General features: G+C 40.5%; 1 protein-coding gene across 3 annotated transcripts in view; it reads left to right on the forward strand.

Annotated features, from left to right (window-relative positions):
• Positions 1-1,334: 1,334 nt before the first annotated feature.
• The window catches only part of ARHGAP15 (Rho GTPase activating protein 15), a 322,532-nt gene continuing 302,310 nt past the window's right edge, over positions 1,335-21,556 (forward strand). Inside the window, exons 1-3 of one of the 3 annotated variants that reach the window (XM_015635331.3) lie at positions 1,335-1,536; positions 1,885-1,945; positions 18,232-18,411. In XM_015635331.3, the coding sequence (XP_015490817.1) occupies positions 1,922-1,945; positions 18,232-18,411 (204 nt within the window). In that variant the 5' untranslated portion in view covers positions 1,335-1,536; positions 1,885-1,921. Of the gene's footprint in view, positions 1,537-1,650; positions 1,725-1,817; positions 1,946-18,231; positions 18,412-21,556 lie in introns of those variants that run through there. The other 2 variants (XM_015635332.3, XM_015635330.3) reach the window with 2 other exon arrangements.

The following is a 21,556-nucleotide window of genomic DNA, read 5'->3' on the forward strand; positions in this document are numbered from 1 at the left end:
TACAGAAAATTACTGTATTGCTCTCTCAGCTCCTCAAACCTGGGAGAAACCCCTCATCACAACTCATAGACATCATTCACTTTTTTATTTCAAACGTCCAGCTTTAAAATACATCCCTGAAATTCAGGGCTTACAAAAGAATGATAGTTTAGAGCAGCTGCTGTGCTGTTCAGCTCCCTCTCCTGCTTGTCCCCGTGTGCTGCCTCTCAGCACACATAGGAAGCACTTGGAAACAAGGAGAATTTTGGTTCTGATTTTATGTGGCCTTTGGCATAATTAAATCTTTGCCCATGAAATGGATTTTGTAGAAGCTGCTAAAAAATTATTATTAATAACAATAAAAGGATCACTCTGTAGCCTAAGAGCTCTGCCATTCCTTCAGCAGGGCTGTGTCCCCCTGTTTTGTTGCTGGACTTTTGAGAGTTTCCTGAGTCCCTGAAGGTGTTGCTTTCCCACTGTTTCAGTAAGTGAAGGATAGACTAAGTCTCCTCTACAGGAACTTTATTGCATCCTTTTTCTTGCTGCAATAGGAAATGACCTGCCTGCAAATCAGTCTTTTCCTTGCAGCCTTGTGAAATAAGTCACAGTTTCCTTGTAGGCCTTCCCAAGCTCCAGTCCAGGCCTGACCAGCCCCACCCCTCATTTCCTGTCTCCATTTGGATGGTTTTGCTCTCTCCATTATCTCAGTTTCCCTCTTTTACAGCCATGGGTGTTCTGTGGGATCCAGGGCACCCAATGATTTTGTTGCTGGACCTCTCTACAGATGGGGCAGAGCTTCTTGAGGAGCTCCCCCTGCCAACAGAGCTCATTTTACCTCACTCTCAGGACAAAACCCTAAATATCAGGTCATATGGCAGGTGTTTGGTGTTTTTGAGGTGGGAGAAAATAATCCCTTTTTCTGCCAAAGCGTTACCAGAGAGCTCTTCAGCCTGACCCACACTGTGACCGTCCCCACAGCACCACAGCCCTGTCCTGCACGGGAACCCCCACTGCTCCAGTTTGTAATTTGACCTAGAAATACCAGAAAAATATTGTTGTTGCTTTCTAAAAAAACAAAAACAAAAACAAAAACAAACCAAAAAACAAAAAGAAAAAATAAGAAAGCCACGTGGCAGATGCTGATGAAGGCATTTACGAAGAAGAGGCTTTTCCAGAGCCCCAAAGGCCCAGAGCTGTGCCTGAATCTGGTGGTTCTTTGGGTTCCCCCTGCCTGGGAGGGACCATTGCAGTGTGGGATGCTGTGGGAAGTGACGCAGGGCAGCAGCTGTGTGTGCCCTGCTTCTCCAAGGGCTGCTTTGTGGAGAAGTCTTTAAGGCAGAAAATCAAAGAAACAGAAGTGTTTGCCTGTCTAACCTCTACCAGGCAATAGTACGAGCTTGTCCTTAGCAGCAAACTCTCTGATTGTCCAGAACTTGCTACCTGATTAATCTGAATAGCAGAACAGTAAGTGTCCTGCTTACTAAAGCTATATTTCAAAATAGCAAAGCAGATTTGTTGCAAGCCGTTTATTTCAGTACTCAAAGGGTTTCATTGAAGGTAAGAAAAGGGAAGTCGTCTTAAGGCTTAGAATCATAATTCCTTTCAGCATTTCCTTTTAAACCTCATCTTTACCTTTTGCAAAAGCTAGCCCTCCTTGTTTGCTGCAATTTTCACAAAGAAGCTGCTTTCATGCTTTAAAATCTCTTTTTTTCCTTCAGTCCAGAGTTTTACACCAGCCTCTAGATGTAAGTCTCTGACTGGTGAGATGGCTCACTTCTGCTCTTGCAGGAAGTGGTTTTATTTTACTTTTTTCCCTGCTTTCTTTTGCTCTGTGTGAGCTGTTGGACTAACTCAAATGCTGTCTCTAGACATGTGACCTTGATCTTTTCCGTTCTTTTGAAATAGTTTAAACTGTTGCTCGTTGATGGCGGCTTGAGATGAGATGACAACGTCCCTGAGGCTGCAGGTAAGGAGCCTCTGGCCCATCTCAGTGCAGCTTGGGAAACCTGTTGCTAAAAGTTTTTAAAATAATCATGGCTATGAGCATTTTGTAAGCATTCAAATCAGGTTGCTTTAATTGCACAATTGCTTTATTTCTGTAGGCCTTGGTGAATTTGGAAGCAATGAGAAAAGTGTGGAGGATAGAGATGTGATGTTTTAAATAAGTGCTTGGAATTTAACAAACCTGTTGTATTCTATGTGTCAGACCTTGTCTAGTACCCCAAACCATAATTCCCTCTCATACCCCAGCTGGAACCAGCTAGTTCTCCCCGAAAAACAGTAGAAAAATTTGTGGCACTGGCTGGGAAATGAGATTAGATACCTTTTCCCAGCATTTTCCCTTCCTGAGTGCAGTTTAGCACTGTTTGATTAACTGGCTCCTGGGCTGGTCACCATGAGAGATGCGATTAGCAGCTATGGATACTGTAAAAGTCAGTAGCTTTAGCTTGTTCTTTATTTTTTTTTGTTAGCTAGTTGTTTTACTGTTCCTAGAGTCTGAACATGTTAGTAGAGGGATTTCTTGCCCTACTCAATGCCAAGAAGTTTGATACCACTCTATTATTCATCAGTTATACTGGTAGGAAAAGAACATGGGGCAAAAAGGACATTTCACATCCTTGGTTTATCTGTGGATGTTTATCTGGCAGTCAATGGTGATCCTCATGGAGCTCCTCAGTGGAGATGCCATGGCTGTGTGTTTCCTGCATGGGCTGTTTAAACCCAGACTAATTCATCTTCTGCTTCAGAGCTGGCCAGAAAAGGGTTGCATGTCCTGAGCCCCCACCTCAAAGTTTTCCCTCAGAAAATACACTTTTGCATTGCTGTTGGTGGGCAAAGAACTTTTTGGCCTGCACAGCTTTGCAAAGAAATTGTAATTCAGGAAGATGCTCAAATAACACAATAAAGCACTTTGATTATGGGCCACATAAAGGAGAGACAGAATTAGCAAGGCTTGTTTTATGCTGAAGATTTTTTATCCCAGTAACGTAGCTTGCTGCAAACTTTGTGACTTATGCTCCTGTTTGTAGTTGATTGCCTTCTCTAACAGGCAACTTGGGTTTCTTTTGGAAATATGGGTCAGAGTTGAAAGATATCACACGTGGCTTAGAGCACATTTTGGGATCATGCATGCTAATTGGAGACAGATTTTAGTATAGTGTTGTAAGATCACATTTCATATTTTCTGTACTTTTTGGAGGAAAAAAAAGCTGTCCTGCCTGCATACACAAATCAGCACAGACAGGGAAATTGTATAAAAAGAACATGTTCTCTTCCTGGGCTGTGTTTGTCGTGATTTTTATGTTTCTGCCGCAGAATCTTAGAGTAATTTAAAATGCATTTTCCAAAGAGCTGTGAGATTTGGTGAAGTAGTTTGAATTCTCAGAGTTTTATGTCTTTATTTTCTCCTTTTCTCTGCAACTTACCCCTTTGTGTCCAAAGCAAATTCATTTTAAAGAAGCATGTCTTGTTCAGTTTACCTCTCCATCCAATTACATCTGTGGTATACATTTGTTCAGTTTCTTTTCCAAATAGAGTGAACAGCAGAAGCACTCTGTATTTTAAAGCTCCTGCTATACACTGTTATTGAATTGCAAAAAAAAAAATAAAAATAATTAAAATTTGGTTTTTTTGACAGCATTTGTTGTAGAAACTTCTTTTTGCTTTGACACAAAGATATCCTGGTTTGGAAGAGTTGCTCCATCTTATTCCAGCCAAGCTTGAGTGCATGACACTCCTGTTAGTCCCTGTCAGCAGGGCTCTGTATCCTTGGGTATGTTCCTCCCTACCTGGAGTGAAACAGGAAACAGAAACTAAAATGGTGACAAAGGCATGTTTGAATTTTAATCCTGGTATTTGGGTAACAAAACTCTACAACCTCCAGCATGGTGCTGGAGCATTCCAGCAGCTCTGGTTTGGGTTTCTCTATCTGTGTCTGGTCCCAGAAATTATTATTTGCAGCAATGAGCTTCAGGACAAGGTTTAAAAAGCGGCATCCCATGCAGTGGGATGGATTTCCCTTGGTGATCTCCAGTGCTGCAGTGAGAATGGCTTTGGTGTGCTGCCCAAAGACTTCAGCTTGGGTTTCTGATATTAGCCTTTGAGCCATGACAACTGCTGCATTATGGCGTGTTTTACTGAATTACATCAAAGATAGTGGGTTATAGGCAGAGTTTTATGGGGTTTTTTTATGCTCACTATGTGTAATTTTGATACTTGCTTGTTTTTCTTGATTTTTTTTTTATTAGATACTTCTGTGCTGTATAAGATCAATCACTGTGAGTTGTTAACCATTTAAGGAGCTGGTAAAGCCTGCATGTGGCTAAAAACCATCTCTTGTTGTTGAAGAAGTCTGTCAGTACTTAAGTGTAACTTAACTTTTAACCTGAAATGTGGCTGTTGTACAGAATGTGTCCTAACCATCTATTAGTGCAGTTTGAGCTTATCTCTTTTGAAAACAAAATAAAGCATCACCTGAGCTCTAGCCAAGGTCTCTACATTCCACTTAGCTCCTAAGAGGTCCATATGAATGCATGAAATCTTTTTCTCAGCGACACAAAGGCAGAAAGTGGTGCTGATGGATGTTGTTATATGCAGATGGTTTTCCTGATTTCATATTTTGGTCGTATTAGTCTTGAAGAAAGCAGATTGAAAACAATTTTGGCCCAGATTTTTTATGATAATTCAAGTGTCATTCAGAGCACCACAGCAGATTTTCCCACCTGGTTACACAACCTGCATAAAACTGTCCCTTTTCCGTCCTGTGGTGGCTTCCAAACACTTTTGTCACCATCAAACTGGTGAGGGTCAGGGCAGGCTGAATGCCTCGTTGCCTTCAGCATTTGGGAACCTGGGCTGGGTGAGAAGGTTTTGGTGTTGCCTGCTCTGAAACCTTCTCCTAAGGTGAGTCTGCTTCAACCAGTGGTCTCAGTGAATCTGAATTTTGCTGTCCTACCAGCCCCTGAAGGACAGAGATGGTTGATTCCTTGCTGTGCTGGATGTTAAGACCGTGCCTTCACGCACTCAGCATGCCTCTGTCAGTCTTGCCTGCTTTGAGAAATACTATAAAAAGGTTGTTTTGGAGACTCACTACAAAACAAGCACTGCTAGCTCCTCATTTACACTGGGACTTCCTCAACACAGAGCTATTTTTTACTTAAAGAGTGAGACTTCTTGTCACAGTCTTGCATCATCTTTGTCACAACTTGAAGCTCCCTGGGTTGCAAACTTCCAGGCTGGCTGAGACAGGAGCAAAAAGAAAGCACTTGGATTTTCATTAAGAAGGTTAGGAAATAATGTTCTGGACACAGATGTTTAGATGTTACAAACTGACAATGGGGCAAATCTAGCCCGTGCAAGAGCTGTCAGTGGAAGCAGCCAGGCCATGCAGAAGAAGATTTTCAGGGATTTATTGGTTCATATTAAAGTAATCTGGAATTGTTGACAGCTGACACTTGTAAAATAAATCCTGTTTGAAGAAACTAGGAACAAAAATTCATATAAGCTTAAAAAAATTCACGTTTTTCTCTTAATTTGTCTACATTTTTTCTCAGCTTACTAATGAGAAAGAAATGTTTTGAGAATTAAGTAGGAAAGGTGAAAGAGGTTTAAATAGGTATTCGTATATTCCAAATTATCTGCTAAGCTACTCTGTGTATGTGCAAGTTGCATTAACTCAAGGAGTGCTCAGATATTTACTGAAGCATTTTTTTAATAAATTAACTGAGTTTGATGGTGCTATGGCTGGTGGTAGGTTGTTTAAGATCCATGTAACTCTTCCTGTCATTTGAGATTTACAGATATTAAACCATTCACTTCCAGTTAAGCTGGGTATTGTGGGTTTCTACTGTGGTTTTCATGAACATTTCTTCCAAACCTTGTGCCTGATACACTAGGAAGGCACAGTCCTTGAACAGATGAACTTAAAGGGAGTTATGATTCCTTCTGCAAAGCCTCCATCAGTTTTCCTGATGGATGCAACCTGCATCCAAACCTGCAACCTGATAAGAGGAAAGGGGGAGATGAGGAGAAAGGAAAACAGAAGTGAACATGGCTTAGAGCTGAAGAGACGTGTCAAATATGTGCTCGTTCTTTGTTTTGGATTTCTTTTCTGCCACACCCTGAGCAAAACCATTGCTGTATTTGGTGCTGAATCAGATACCACCTACTGAAAGTGCTCTTGGGCAGGACACAGCCCTTGGCACCTGAACTTGTTTATTCGCTACTCAGGATGTTACAAATTCTCTTCCTTTTGGGTGAGGAAGGAAATGACAGAGATACTTTGTGAAAGCAGTTGAAGCTCGGAGTTGTGTCTCTCAGAGGGTTCTGTCACCTCCATGGCTGGTGGGTCTGTCCCCAGCCTGTTGGGTGTCAGGAGCTCTCAGCTTTGGTGTCACTGTGCAGCTGGGGCTGGAGCCAAACCCACACACACCCAATGGCCACACCACGGACACCCACAGCAAACACCAGCAGAAGCCTCCCTGGGCTCTCAAAATTGCATTTCTAGCAAAAAGTTTTGTTGTGAATTAATTGATATTTTATACCTGGAGGGTGTCACATCAGACTTTCCATCTCAGAGCTCTGGCACATGCTGCCATTTGTGTGTCAGGCTGAGTAGTGCTGAGGTTTGATCCAGAGAGATTAATGTTTCCATTATCAGCAGTACATTGCATTCTTGGTTAATTCATTAGAAAAAACAACACCCAACAAAGTATAGTAATGAGTAATCAAATTCTTGTGATGATTTTTAGATTTAGGATTAACCCATTTAGCATTAATCCATCTGCTCTTTGAGCTCCAAAGAAGGCAGAAACAGCCCAAGCAAAAGCATGTCAGCTCCTCCTCCTTCATTAATCCTAAACCCTGGAAAAGGCAAGGAGTGCCCAAAGTTTTAGCAGAAGCTTAGAGGAAGTGGTGTCTTCAACCCATTCTTGAATTTCCTTTGGGCAGTCCAGCACTAGCTCCTGCTTGAGTAGGATGCAGTCACAGACACCTGAGTCATTCAGAATTGCTGCACAGAATTTGAAAACTTCCTTTTGAGCTTTCATTTTCTTCTGAAGTTTGTAAAAAGTCTTTTGTAAAACCTATCTTAGAGTGGAGGTATCTGAAAAGGGGGAATCTATTAAGATGTGGAGTGAAAATTGTATAGAATAGAAGAATGAAAGAAGTTAAATGAAGATATTACTCACCAGAGTTGTACCCTGCACCAAGATTCAGGTATTTAGGGAACAATCTTGTTGCAGTCTAAGGACATTTTAACTCAGAACTGCACAGGTTTATTTGAGCTGAGTGCAGCCATTTCATCCTAAAAGGGTTTTGAGGATGCTACCTCATAGACCCAGTGGGAAATGTAATAGTCATTAAGTATTTTTGCCCTGAACAGTGCTGGGGGCAGATGAATGGCTGTGATTGTTTCACTATGAGTGTTGGTGCTCGCAGGCAGCTCTGGCTCTGCCACATTCTGTGTGCTGTTGGTGTTGATTTTGGCTTTGTGCAGCACATCTGTGGTGGGACACAGGTGGCTGTGGCCTCCTGGCCTGCAGAAAACGTGTACAAGGTTTCCTGGAATCACCCTGAACCACCTTAGTGAGATAAAGTTTTCTGGTTCCTTGGTAAAAAATTTCATCTGCAGCAAAAAAATATAAATATAATTAACAGAGCCTATTGCCTCATCAAAGAAATCATGTCAGGGGAGTTGGAAACAGATGATCTTTAAGGTCCTTTGCAACCCAAACCATTATATGAGTGTATGAAATTAACTTTTTGACAGCACAGCACCCTTGGTATTTCCCCTGTGCAGACATCTTAGCTGCACAATGTGGTATCAGATGTTATCACAGAGAACAAGAGCCTTTGTTTTCTCTCCTCTTTGCCCCAGCAGCCTCGTGGGGCAGGCACTGCTGCTGCCTGGTGCTCTGTGGCAGCGGTGGCTGGAGAAGAAAGCGAACTGGAGGCCCCATGAAATGCAGAAGAGGGGCTTGCTCAAAGCAAACCGCAAAGAATTTCCCCTTCTGGTTCCTGCTACAGCTCAAAAGTTTTCTCCTAAAACTGTAGGTGCCATCTCTGCTGCATTTCACAGCAGCGTCTCTTGGAAGTGCAGCACCAGGAGCTCCGCAAGGGAAAGTGGAGATGGAGTGTGGGAACAGATTAAAAGTGTCTGGAGGATTTTTTCCTCCCTCAGATGGGAAGTGGGAGCAGTGAGAAGAAGCAGGGGAACAGCTGCAGGATCACAGCACAAAAACTGCTGCAGATATAGATGATGGGAGATGGAGAGAGGGTGGGAGGGACTGTTTCATGTGCACAGCACGGGAAGTCAAACTTCATCCGGGGGAGTGGGAGGGAGGGCATCTCTCTGTCCAGATCAAGGACAAAATCTCCTCTTCCTAGAGTTACTGAGGCAGGCAGGGTCAGCAAGAAAAAAAAAGTGTCACTGTAAGTTTCAAATAAAAAGAGAAATAAGTTTATTATAAATTCATTTTATTCTTTAATTTATTTTTAAAGTCTGAAAAGATTTAAAGCTTTGGTATTCAATAATCTCAGTATCTCAGTTTGACAGATGTCTTCTGTGGGATGATGGGTATATGGAACTGCAAAAAGGATAAAGACACAGCAAATGTGCATTGAAACTACTAAACTGAGGAGCTCTGAGATACTCCAAGAGGTTAAAGCTACTGGTGCTACTTCACCAAAGGCTTTACAGAACTCAAAAAGGCATTTTTTCTGGTGAAGGGGATGGTGCTGCTGCAGGAACTGAGGCCTGGAAGGCAAAGTGAGGCAAGCCCTGTTCAGTAGTTTATGACGTGTTCAGTAATTCATGACGTGTTCAACAGTGCCCAGCTGATTTAGAGGTAGGATGAGGTAAAACTTGTGTGTAGTTTTACTCAGTGATGGATGTGAAATGTTTCCTCCCAATGAATCATCCCATGGAGCTGTGGGGAGGGCACAAGCAGGCTGCCACACCCTGCCCAGGCAGGCCTTGTGACAGTCCCGTCCCTGGCAAGTAAAGCCCAAAACTTCTGGTGGCAAAACTCTGAAATTTAGAATTTCCAGGAAGTTTGTTTCTTTGGCTATTTGCAGTGAGCTTTCAGGTGTTTAAAAAATATTTTTCTAATACATCAGTTTGTCTTGTGGTACAAACTCTTCTACTTCTCCAGAGAGTTTGGGCTGTTCCAAAATTACCATCGCCACATGTCTGGTTCAGGTAAGCATGGAAAGCTTGGATGAATATCCAAATCTCTGTGAGGAGAAGTTCTGCAAAATTGAGCTGGAAGTATTTCAAGCAGCCTTACTTTGAAATTTCTGTCACTTCTGCTTCTGCTTGTATCTGTAAATACTGCAAGAATAACCTTTCCCATAGTATCTCATCACTTCAGATCTGGCAACATTAAAAGTAACAACACTTTTCTGAACATTTAGGCTATAGGAACAGATTTCTTTCAAGCACCGGGGAAAATTTGTGATTCTTATGTGATCTTCCTAGAGAAAACATTGAATTTTTTTTCTTCTTCTTTTTTTTTTTTTTTTTAATTCTGAATTTTAGACAGCTTTAAACTAAAAAGTTACTACGAAACAAGCAACATTAAAAGTAACAACACTTTTCTGAACATTTAGGCTATAGGAACAGATTTCTTTCAAGCACCGGGGAAAATTTGTGATTCTTATGTGATCNTTTTTTTTTTTTTTTTTTTAATTCTGAATTAGACAGCTTTAAACTAAAAAGTTACTACGAAACAAGCACCAGGTGCAGGTGTGAAATGGGTTTAGACTGGTCAGTCTAGAGGTGTGTGAAAAGCCATGGTTCTACTCAGCACTTACCTGCAGTAAATAAACCTTAAGAAAAAAGGAAGGAGGTAGAAGGAAATTTTCTTTTCCTTATGAGTAGGGCAGATCAGGAATAACCAAGCACTTATTAGGTCATATTTAGTGTTAAACCAATAAAATGAATGAATTATAAATTATAAAAATAAATTAATTATAAAGCATGGATTTCATGCTGCTGTAAATTACTTAATGCCATTGGTCTAATGTCCAGATTGTTCTAGTCCTGCTGCTCAGGGCCACAGGAAGCACTAGAAGTGCTGTGTACAGGATGATACTCACAGATGGTTTTCAATTCTGCCTCTATATAATCAATATTCTCCATCAGAAGGATTGTAGTCTAGCTTGCACAGCACAGAAAATAGAGGCAGGTGTCGTGGATCAGAAGCAATCCAGAAAGAAATGAAAGGTGCTGCCAGCAGGAAGACCTAGAAGTAGCATTTTTTTCCCCCCAGGCATGTTCTTTTACATATTCAACTGAATTTCTACTATGGACAACTGTTCCCAGAACATATGCAGGCCAAACTGTACACAAAGGATACAGGATACTTTTGGCTTTGAGTTCCACTGGAAGCTGAGATATTGAATTGACATGGGAATGGTGAAAATAGACTCCATTATGCTATCCCATATGATATATTGGGACAGAAGAACTTTTGAAACAACTGCTACCTTTTCTGAGACCTTCCCATGTAACATAATTAGGAAACTAAGCAATGCAAGAGGAGGCATGACCATATGAAGTCAAATTTCTTTTACCCTGTTACATGTGGTATTTTTTTGTTTTCAGTAATATCCCAGTGGTATTTCCAAGCAGGTTTCATTTGTGCAGGGAGGACCTGCAGACAACAAGGTCATGGAGCATTACAGGATCAGAGTTGGTGGATCTGGAGTCATAAAATGTGGATGTGAGGAGTTTGTCATTGTACCCACAAAACTTTGGAACAGTAACTCTCCCCTTCTCCTCTCTTTCTAATTCTCAGAACATTTCCAAGCAGACAGGAAAGCATTTCCAGAGGGAGCAGGTCTCTGCCCTGTAGAGACCAAGCAGATTTTCCCTGTTTTCCTGTCATCTGCCCTGCTCTTTTTAAGGCTTTATCTATGCAGAAAAAGGAACAGACTCTGGGGTTGTCATCGTGTATGAAATTCCAGAATAACACAAAGGAGGACTTTAGACCCCTTTTAAATCCTCATTCATAACCACTGTCAGTCCAGAAGAGGCACATAAATTTTCTCTCTTTATGTTTCTCTTCATCCAGTCCTGGAGACAAATCAAGCAAAAATTTATAAAGGTTAATTTTTCCACTGAATATACTTGGATAAGATATTTTGCTGCCATTTGCTAGAAAGTGGGACTTGATTTAAGCCTTTTGTTATTTTATTTTATCCTTATAATTTTTGTGGTTTTTTGGATATTAAGCTAGTACATGAGTTTTCTGTTTTGAGAATTACATAGTTGCTAACCAAATGTTGTTGTAAAATATAACCCTCTCTTAATATAAGAGAATAGATCAAAGAGGTTGAAATTATCATCATATCAGGGATCAGGTTAAAATCTCACTGATAACAGGTTTTTCAGCCTAAAGTCTTGCTTAATGCTTTATTGTTGTATTGAGATACTACCTAGAAGGTCTGATAAGGACATTGAGAGGACAAGAGGAAATGGCTTCAAGTTGTGTCAGGGGAGGTTTATATTGGATTTTAGGGAAAATTCCTTCACTGAAAGGAAGCTTTGGAACGGGCTGCTTAGGAAAGTGGTGGAATGATAGTCTCCAGAAGTGTTCAAAAACATGTAGATGTGATGCTTAGGGACATGGTTTAGTGATGGACCTGTCAACAGATGATGTTAAAGGTATTTTCCAAGCTCAATTATTCTCTGATTCTATGATTTGGGTCAAGCTGTGTTGAGAGATTTGCCTTTAGGTGCATCCTTCATAGAGAGACTGAATGATTTACCTCAAAGCATAAAATATTGTGAATAATGGTTTGGGCAGCTTATGCCCCACATGGTAACAGAGAAATTCTGGACAGTGAAATATAGCTCCAAACAAAGCATAAAAGATTATTTGCTCATCTCTTTGACCACAGCTGAGAGATGGGTAACTGTACATATAAATTGGAGTGGGCCAGTTCTGCTTTTATTTGCAGAAAGTCCACAAGTACTGGACTAGAAAAGAGTAATTGCAAAGTAATTACAAAGTAATTACAGCTTTCATGTTGCTTGTGTGTTGTCTGTTCTGAGACACCACCAAAAGTCTCATATGGCTGCAACAGGTTAAAAAATTAAAGCAGGATGTGATAATTAATGCTGATGAACATGGTTTTTGTAGGACTTAGGGTGCATCAACTTAGAGATGAGATTGCAATTTTGGGTGATAAGGGAAACTGAGCTGCTGAGTTTAGGACATTTAACATTTTACAGCATGTTGAACCCAACACTAAATTCTGGTTGGTTTATTGTAGGTCTGATATAAACAGACAAAAGTGGGGTAAAGAGCTGGGCAGTGGTGATGTTGTGTCATTCCTGACCTCTTGCTTTGATTAAAGGTAGGAGTGATGAAATTAGTCCTGGTTCCTAAATACCTGATATTTTTTTGCAAATGAAAAGGCATAGGAAGGTCAGATGTGTTTGGTATTTTCAGTCCAATGGATTTCTCTGTTTTCTAGTACTCAGATAAACTGGCTTCAGGACACTCCTGGGCACTGGCCCAGGACACTGTATCCCTCAGCAGCCTTTCCTGTTTGTGTCCCTGCCCTGGGCACAGGGGTGTGATGTGTCAGCTCTGAGAGCAGCGTGGTGGGGATGCCTGAAATAAAATAGACACAGCAAAGTGCAGATAGCAATAATTTTAAAAAAAGCCAACCATCTATGGAACAATTTAGTGGTTATCCTCTCTCTTTACAGGTAGGTTTTTTTTTTCATTTGTGCACCTTTATTTTCCATCACTGTGTTTGTGTTTAAGCACTTGCTGTCCCGAGCAGTGCAGAGATATCCGTGCCACAGGCCAAGGGCAAAACCTCACAGCAGCAGTATTTACATAGGTGTGTTGATTTTGGTGATAAACACTTTTACAGACACAGTGACACATTCTCCTGAACAGTTCATCTCCTCAACTCCCCTCTTGTCTGCCATTCTCTTGTTTGTTTTTTTGTTTTCAGTTGTTAACTGCAACTTCCATTTTTATGGTTTTGCGGGCTCACAGGTCTGGTGTGACGGTGAACCTGGTGCTGATTTTTATCCTTCTGTGATATTGCTGCATTGGGTTTTGTGGATGCTCTTCAAGTACTGTGTGTTCTTGAGCAAAATACTTAAATTAGTCAATGCAACAAGATGCACTTCAATTTTGCAGTGTTTGCACTCTGCTGTGTCGAGGACCTTCATGTTAATTATGTGTCTGACGTGACAGTGGTGCAAGTCATAAGCAGAAAATATGGTAGAAAGGAAAAGCTTATTTAGAAATACTGAAAAATATATTATTTTGAAGTCAGAATCCTGAATAACATATTTGAGAGGTTATATTAATTAGGAGCTTTTTTTTCCTTTTCTGGGGAAAAATACATGTTACAACAGTTTAATTGTAGAAACCTAGAATGATGTGTGTTGGAAGGGATTTTAAAAACCATCTTGTTCCAACTCCCTGCCACGGGCAGGGACACCTTCCACTATCCCAGGTTCTTCCAAGCCTCATCCAACCTGGCCTTGGACACTTCCAGGGATCCAGGGGCAGCCACAGCTTCTCTGCTACAAGATGTTGATGAATTATCATTTGCATTCTGTCTTCTACTGTATGTAGCTGTAGGAAATGCTGGCATAGCTCAAGCCAAAATCAGTAAATACTGCTATCTTCTTGTTTCTTGAAGAATTAATTCTCTGCTTTGTAGAAAATCTTCATTCTGACTTTGCCAGTACTGCACCAAAACTCAGGAAATAAAGTTTTTGGCTAATACCAATCAGTCCACTTGTTACAGGGTCACTTTTTGGACAAAGCAGCATGAATAAAATGGATTAAAATACTGATAAATTCAATATGAAACTCATTCTAGGTCCATGACGTGCTGTAGGAGGGTAATACTTACAGACTGTCATTCTGAGACAGAGACCACAGTTCAGCTATAAAAGATGTAATAATAGTAGGGATAGGAACAATGCAATATCTTCATTTTTTAAAAAAAGCTAAAAAGTGTATTTCTGCTTTTTTGACAGAAACTCTAAATAGCAACAGAAGTGTTTGCTTTTGTTTTGTTTCTTTTCTCATCTACTTTCTCTTCTCAAAGAGACAGAAAACAATTTTTTCCCACCAAACAAAAATAATTGACATATTTTCACTGTTATCAAACGTCATGATTCTGTGGAAGCTCTATTTTTAAATGAAACATCACAGAAAATCTTCTGGTGAATAATTTTGGCAATTCCCAACACTTTGTGGGGAAGGAGGAGATCTGATCTTCCCCATTTCCTGCACAATTCTCTAAACCTGGGCCAGATTCTCAGAAGTGGGACGGCTTTGCTGTGTCTATGGATTTGCATCCGCAGTCACCTTTTTGTTTTTCACCTCTGCAACACTCATTATTTCCACACCACGTGTTTGAAAGTCAGCTGTACATTTAGAAATTGGGGTTCTAGGCTCCTTAGGCACTGTCAAATGCCACTTGAATGTCTATCAGCCAGCTCTTCCCTGTAGTTGATGCCTGAGCTCTGGTTTAACTCAGTCTGTTTCACTACAAGGTTGGTGTGTTACTTGCTGGAGCATTCCAAACACATGGACCTATTTATAGGAAAAGTCACTGCAAGAGCTTTGACCCACTGAGGCTGCAAATTTTATTAAAGGATGGACCCCATTTTCCTTCAAAGAAGGCTTCTGACCTCCTGAAGTATCTTTGAAAGTGACTGGTTGTGTAGGACTGAATTGGTTTTGCTGCCACAGTCAGAAAAGGTGATTTTGTTCCTTCAGTTCAGTGGTGTTTCTTGCAACATAAGTAAGTGATTCACCCTCTCTTCAGAAATTAAATTTCTCCTTTCTCATACCTACTGTAACCTCTTTTCTCCACTCTATGAATCAGTTTTCTCTTCTTGCATCATCCATCCATCCTCATGTCAAGGATTTTTGTTGCCCCTGACTATTCCTCACCCTTTTCCAACCTGCCCCTTCTGTTCCACAGTTCCCCAAAACAGATTTCCAAGAGGAATTTTGGGGGTCTTCCCTTGTTTCCCTTCTCTTAGGTTAATGTCTCAAAGTCCTGCCCCCTCTACTCCAGGAGCAGTCTAAACAACAGGGTGGAGAGGAGGGGAAATTCTGTCTTGGTTTAATGCCTTTCTCTAGCAAATCAACCATAGGAGGTTTCAAAACTAAAATTTATATCCAGATGCTAACTGTTTGCCAAAAGGCAAATTAGCTAATTATATAATGGACATGGAGTGCCACACAAGCAGTTGCACGGGGCTTGGCAGCTCTGCCTTCCAAAGGAAGCGAAACAAATTCCCCTGCAAAACCAGCCCAAACTTGGCCCTGATGCTTCTAATAACAATTTGGAAGCACCAACTCATAAATGCAGAAGATAGGATCCTTTTTATGTTTTCTGACAATATTTTATCTGTTTCCTGATGGTCTTTCCCTCTGTTATTTAAAAAAAAAAAAAAAAAAAAAAAAAAAAGTTATAATAAAAATAAGCAAACAAACAAACAATAGAGGAAGGGCAGAGTGTGAGAATTACCAAATCCTCCTTGCAAATGCAAATGTCGTGCTGTTGCGTTTGTGGAGCTCATATTCAGGGTGCCATCTACTGGCATGTAGGGCTGGTAACGCTGTCAGGAGTCTGAATGGAGCTTGGACAGCAAAGGATTCCTACCTGAAAATCCTAAGGACACAACTTTTGCACCTTTCCTCCATATTATGCCAGACCTCCTTCATATTCTGCAGGATCTCACTGTGTGTTACACCAAGACAAATCTGATGGTGGAAATGTTCCATTTTGGGTTTTGTTGTTGTTTGCTTTTATAGTAGTTCCTGTAATTTTGGTATCTTGGAAAGCCTCCTTGTAATACTCTGATGTATGCAAATTAGCTCAGATTTTCAGGAAAATTAACCAAGGTTCAATGAGATCAGAATCAGAAGTTACAGAAGTCTTTGCAGCCTTGCCATTTACTGCCTGTGTTCCTACTTGTGATCCAGGGCATGACTTTGTCACACTATTAAACTTTTTTATGTCACGTCATGTACTGACAACACCAGACAGAGACTACCTAATTAAAACTCACAATGCTCCCAAGAAGGGATATGTCAGAGTTTTATAGGTGGGAGATTTCAGAAGAAAATCTGAGTGATGTGCTCCAGCCAAACATTGGATCTGTGACAGAGCCAGTGCTGCTCTCGTCTCTCGAGTCTGATCCGCTCTCCAGCCTGGAGCCTACTGAAAATCTGTTGAGAAGCAATTTTGATTTGATACCAACATGAAATACAAAATGATTTGACTCTCCAAGTTTAGGAGGAGGAAAAAAATAATTTCCTGCTTGGAACTGCTGCAGTCCTTACTGCCAAAATGGCAAAGTGTCCCTGTGACATGGATTTGGGTGCTGGCTGCTCTGAAGGGTGGTGAGAAGTGTCTTGGGGAGGGAGAACACACAGTGCTGCCCACCGAAGATCCATGCAAAGAGTTTTCTCAAGTACAATACACCAGCTCTGCAGCAGTCATAGGCAGGCATGCTCTTAAATAACACAAAGCAGCTTTAATCTCATTTCTGTAACCTGAAGTTCAACTACTGTGGGGGTCCTTGAGTAATTGAGTCAATGCAGGGAGCAGCCAATGGGCACAAGCTTTGTTTTTGGTATGATTAAATTCAGTGTTTCTATCATGGCATGTTCTGTTGTGTGAGTAATGGGCTAATATTAAAACCCTTCCTTCTTTCTCTTGTCGAGTACTGCCATGAATGCATATAAATTCCTCTGAAGGTGCCAGGGGGGTTGGAAATATGTGATCTTTATGGTCTTTTCCAATCCCCAAAATAGTCTGTGGTTCCATGAAAAGCCTTCTGGACATGGTCTGGGGCAGCCAATTCTAGGTGGTCCAGCTTGAGCAGATGACCTAGCAAGGTCTCTTCCACCCTCAGCCATTCTGACTGCATGACCTGTTGTTATCATCCTCTACATTTAGGGCAGGTTCCTGTGAGGAATGGTTTTATCAGTGCCAAGGGAGGCTGAAGCTGTGGGAGCTGTGTCCTCCCACCTGCCCAGGCTGTGATCCTGCCCAGAGATGTGCAGCAGAGCTCCCCATCTCCCTCTCCCACCTTCACACCAGGACGATGTGTTCTCTGCTCTGATGTCTTCATAGTAATGGGCTTTATTGAAATCAAGGAATTTAATCTTTCAGAGCCTTCAGAAGTTGTGGGGATGTTGCTAGAAATAGCCGTGCTCTCCAACCCGTTTGGAAAACGCTGATTTCTCAGCAGTTTATACTATAACTGCACTTAAATGGATTTCCATTTCCCTGGCTCCATAGTTGGGAAACCAGCTATTTCAGCTTGTGTAGTATCTCTTCCTTACACATTTTCTCATGTGGTTACACAGCAATATAAAGAGCCAGTTTTCTTGTGGCTCTCAGTAGATTGCTGCACCCACGAGCTACATGTAGTAGTACGAGGGTGAGCAAGGGGGGAGGAAAACAGAGCAAGTGCTGTACATCACTGTCTTGATGTTTTCCACAGGGAATATAAAGCAACTTTTGCCTGCAAAAAATGTTTTGGGACTTTGAATAGCTAGAAGAGAGTTTGTTGAGTTGTTCTAACACCAAAATGGGAGGCTGAGCAGCAGCATTGTGATCACTCTAGGTCCACTCCCCATCCAAGAGCTTGAGAGCTCAGCAATTTCTCAATTTCAGGTTTTAAAAATGGACAGAGAAACAAAAATCTCATCCGTGCTGCTGGTAGAATTGTGAAAATGAAGGGCTATTTATCAGCTCTGGGTTTGGCTGTAGGACAGGGTTAGCAGGGTTGCAGTGTGGCCCTGAGATGCACTTGTAGCTCGCCCGTGTGGGACTGTGGAGGTAAGATATGTTAATTGGCTTCACAGCGTGTCCTTTCCCTTTGCAAGATTTAAAATGTGTCGTGTGAGCAGGGCCAAAGACAAAGTGGAGTGGCTGCCAGCTGGACGTGGCAGAGGCTTGCAGGGAGATTACACCATGGAGGAGAATGGCTTTTGAGATAAGGATAATCTTTTACATAAACTAACTCTTCCAAGGCAGTTTGGATGGGTGAGTGATAAGGACAATAATAAAACTACAGGCTGACACAGCTGATAGTTATCCTGGTGTTCAAAGATGATCAAGATCTTGCCAGCAAGATAACTCAGCTTCTTCTTCTGACTGCAGTGACACAGACCTGGCATTGATATGTTTTTTGTATGAGGAGTCCCTAGATTAATGCTCTTATTTCACATTCTTCAGGTCAACCCAGCAACCATGGAAAGGTCTTCAACTTCTGATACGGCCTCTGAAAAGCCTAATCCTTCCCACCATAGCACAGGGGCTGTTCAAATGAGGATCAAAAATTCCAACAGTCACCACGACAGGCTGAGCCAAAGCAAATCTATGATTCTCTCTGAGAATGTGAAAGTCGCCGAGCCCGTAAGTAAAACACTCCTAATATTTTCTGAGTCTTACAATTTTTTAAAATCTATGTAATTTTATGCATTTTTAGACACTGGTTCCTTTATCATCCTTTGAAAGGAGGCATTTAAGGTCATTAATGAATTGGAATAACAATTTTCCTTCATGAAATTTGGCTTTGGTGACCATGATCATAACACTTACTCAACATTTCAACTCTCAGTTGTAACAACACCTATGTAAAGCACAGGTAAGTAGACAATAGCACTTCCCATTTCAGGTACATGTCTCAGTTTCTTAAAAAGCAAACTTCAAAAGCAGACAGAAGAAAACAAATGGAAATTTCCAAATCAGCAAATAAAGAACAACTTTGTAACAAAAATCAGTCATGCTGTAAGACTGAATGAATCGTACAAAGACACTGAACTTATGCTATTATTTCAACAGTTAGCAGAGTCAAAGGAGTTGAGCCATTTTTTTATCCATTAGCATTTTTTTTTAATTAAATAGTTAGTGATGAACTCTATTGCCAGTTGTATTCCTGCCCCTGTACTCCTTGTGAGCTACTAAACAAACTGATTGGTATGAGTCTCCCCTGGTTAATTTTCTTCCATAATGGTGGCAACTTGCAGCTGAGGCCATATGATGTTACAAAATTATTTATGCAATGTTAGCCCCACTTTTTGGACTCCAGATCCATTTTGTTCTCAGAGAATGCAAATGAGGGAGAAAACTCTGTTAGCTGGGGACAGAGTCCCAGATCTCAGTCACTTCTCACAACCATGCCAACCATTATTTTTTTGCCTTTGATGTAATGGATCCCTATGAAATATTCAGCTTTTTGACAAAGTTATTGAATGGAGGAAAGCCACAAGACCTTCAGTATTCCCTTTCCTTTTTACTCAAAATTAAACCTCAAAATTTAGACTTTTTTAGAAATATGTTATCCTAGTGATCTCTGGTGTAACTTAACTAATTTCACCTTATATTTCTAGAGTGAAAAATCTGTTTAGATATTAGCAGCTGTTAAGATACTCATTTACCATTTATTTAAATTATATTCTTTGCCTCAGAATTTGTTTCCCCTTTTTATTTGACTTGCAGTGTTCCTCCACCAAAAGCTTGGAACCCTGCTTATAATAATTTACTGGGAATACTGTAATATAATACCAGGAAGAACTGTACCTTTGAAAAAGTTTAAAAGTTAAGTATATTTAATGGTGCCTAACATTTTATTGGCTGTGTTTAACAAAAGGCACTAGGCTGCAGTTGTTTTTGACAAGCATGAAAACATCACAGCATGAGACTGCAAAAGGAATTATGTAGAGAAATTACAAGTGATCCATCTCTCAATGAATTATCCACCTCAATAGCCTGCAGAACTCAGCTACCAATTAACACCTACTTTATTACATGTTGGGATGTACTTAATAACTTTCATGTGTTTATGCACTATTACCTTGACTGATGCCTCTTGTACAATTAGGCATAATTGGCATATCAATATGCAAAAGTTAAAAGGATTAACCCTCTTAAAACTAATGAGCATTTCTGTATCCAGCTGCTAAATGAGACAAAATTAGCATTTTTCACTTTTGGGCAGGATTTTATCATGCAGTTTCTCATTGTTGATATTACCTTGTTACATAACTTTAGTTTGGGGGATAGTATGCTGGACTGTTACAGAGCAAGGGCTCTGAAAAGTTAAATTAGACATAAATATTCACTGCTGTATCCCAACAACCACACCAGGTGCAATATATGTTCATTGGCTGGGAGCTGGAAAGTTGCTTTGTGTTACATTTGTTTAGTAGCTAATTACATAAAAGCGGAATTTTACCGAGTATATGTCATTTTACCAAGCAAACTTGGCTCCGACATAATAGATTGAAAGCTTGCCATGCTACTAATTTCCTTTCTGTTTCAATTCTTTTCATCTCTTTTTGCCATGCAGAATTTTCTGACTAGATATTGACAGGCTGAAAGTGTTTGGGCGTATTTACTTAAATAAGCCTCTTAAAGTTGTTTGCTGACGCCCAAAGTAAAAGCAGAATTCCTAAGGATCCAAATGCTTTCAACTGTGGGCTTTAAATGCAGCGAGTTAAAGGAGCAGTGAAATACCAGTTGTGTGTATCAGCAGTGTGCTGACATATCTGGGTATGTGCCCTGTGAAAGATTTGGGGGAAAATACTGCAGGGGAGAATCCTCCATCCTTCCAAGTGTCTTGAAAAAGAAGGGTCCAGCTGATACACACATATATGTGTGTATGTATGTATATGAATTTAATAACATTGTTTTAAAAATCAAGACATTCCTCACATTGCACTTTTCTACACAGTCTTCACTTTTGCATTTAAAGGCACACAGATCCCTGCTAAAAGACACATATTACCAGAATATTAATCAAAGCTAATTATTTTGTGCTTGAAGAGAAAAAGGATTTATCCTCATCCTCCTGCTTGGAAATTTTCTGTTTTCACAGTCTGCCTCTATTTAGATGATGGATATAATCCATGAGGCATCCATTGATTATGTTTATTTTCTATTTTACATTGACTGAATATTTTTGTCCTATTATTGGAGAGATTTTTCTCTTGAAAAACTCAAAGCAGCCAAATAAAGGATTCCATACTTTTGCTGTCCATGTTTGGGGTGTGCAATATACTCCCTTTTATTAGTAAATGGGTCAAATTCTTTTTATTCAAATTATGCAAAACCTACCCACTTTAGAGGATTAAGGCGATCAGCCTTTGGCACATTTTGAACAATCAGTAAAAATATAGATTTCTAAAACTTATTTTGGGAAAGAGGAAATGCCCACTCTGGACAATGAAGGACTTAAACCACAGGCACAAAGGTAGAAAGATGAGTGGTGATTTATAAAGGAAGAAAATGCCTAATTTTCTCTGAGGGATTTGCTGTATTCTGAAGCATGTGCTGTGGTGCTTGTGAACACACCTGGGGCTACACTTTTGAAGGTGAACAGATTATTTTCTGCAGTGTGACAGGGAAGGATGTGCATCATACATCAGTAGGGCCATATGCAAGTGTGCATTTTATAGTGGTGCAGATGCAAATGTGGGAGGCAGGAGCTAAACACGCAAGAGATTATTGGGGGTTTATGTTATTTATTTCAATGGAAATGCCTGAGCGTTGTGCAAAG

Source organism: Parus major, chromosome 7, assembly GCF_001522545.3.
Source record: "Parus major isolate Abel chromosome 7, Parus_major1.1, whole genome shotgun sequence".
NCBI lineage: Eukaryota > Metazoa > Chordata > Aves > Passeriformes > Paridae > Parus > Parus major.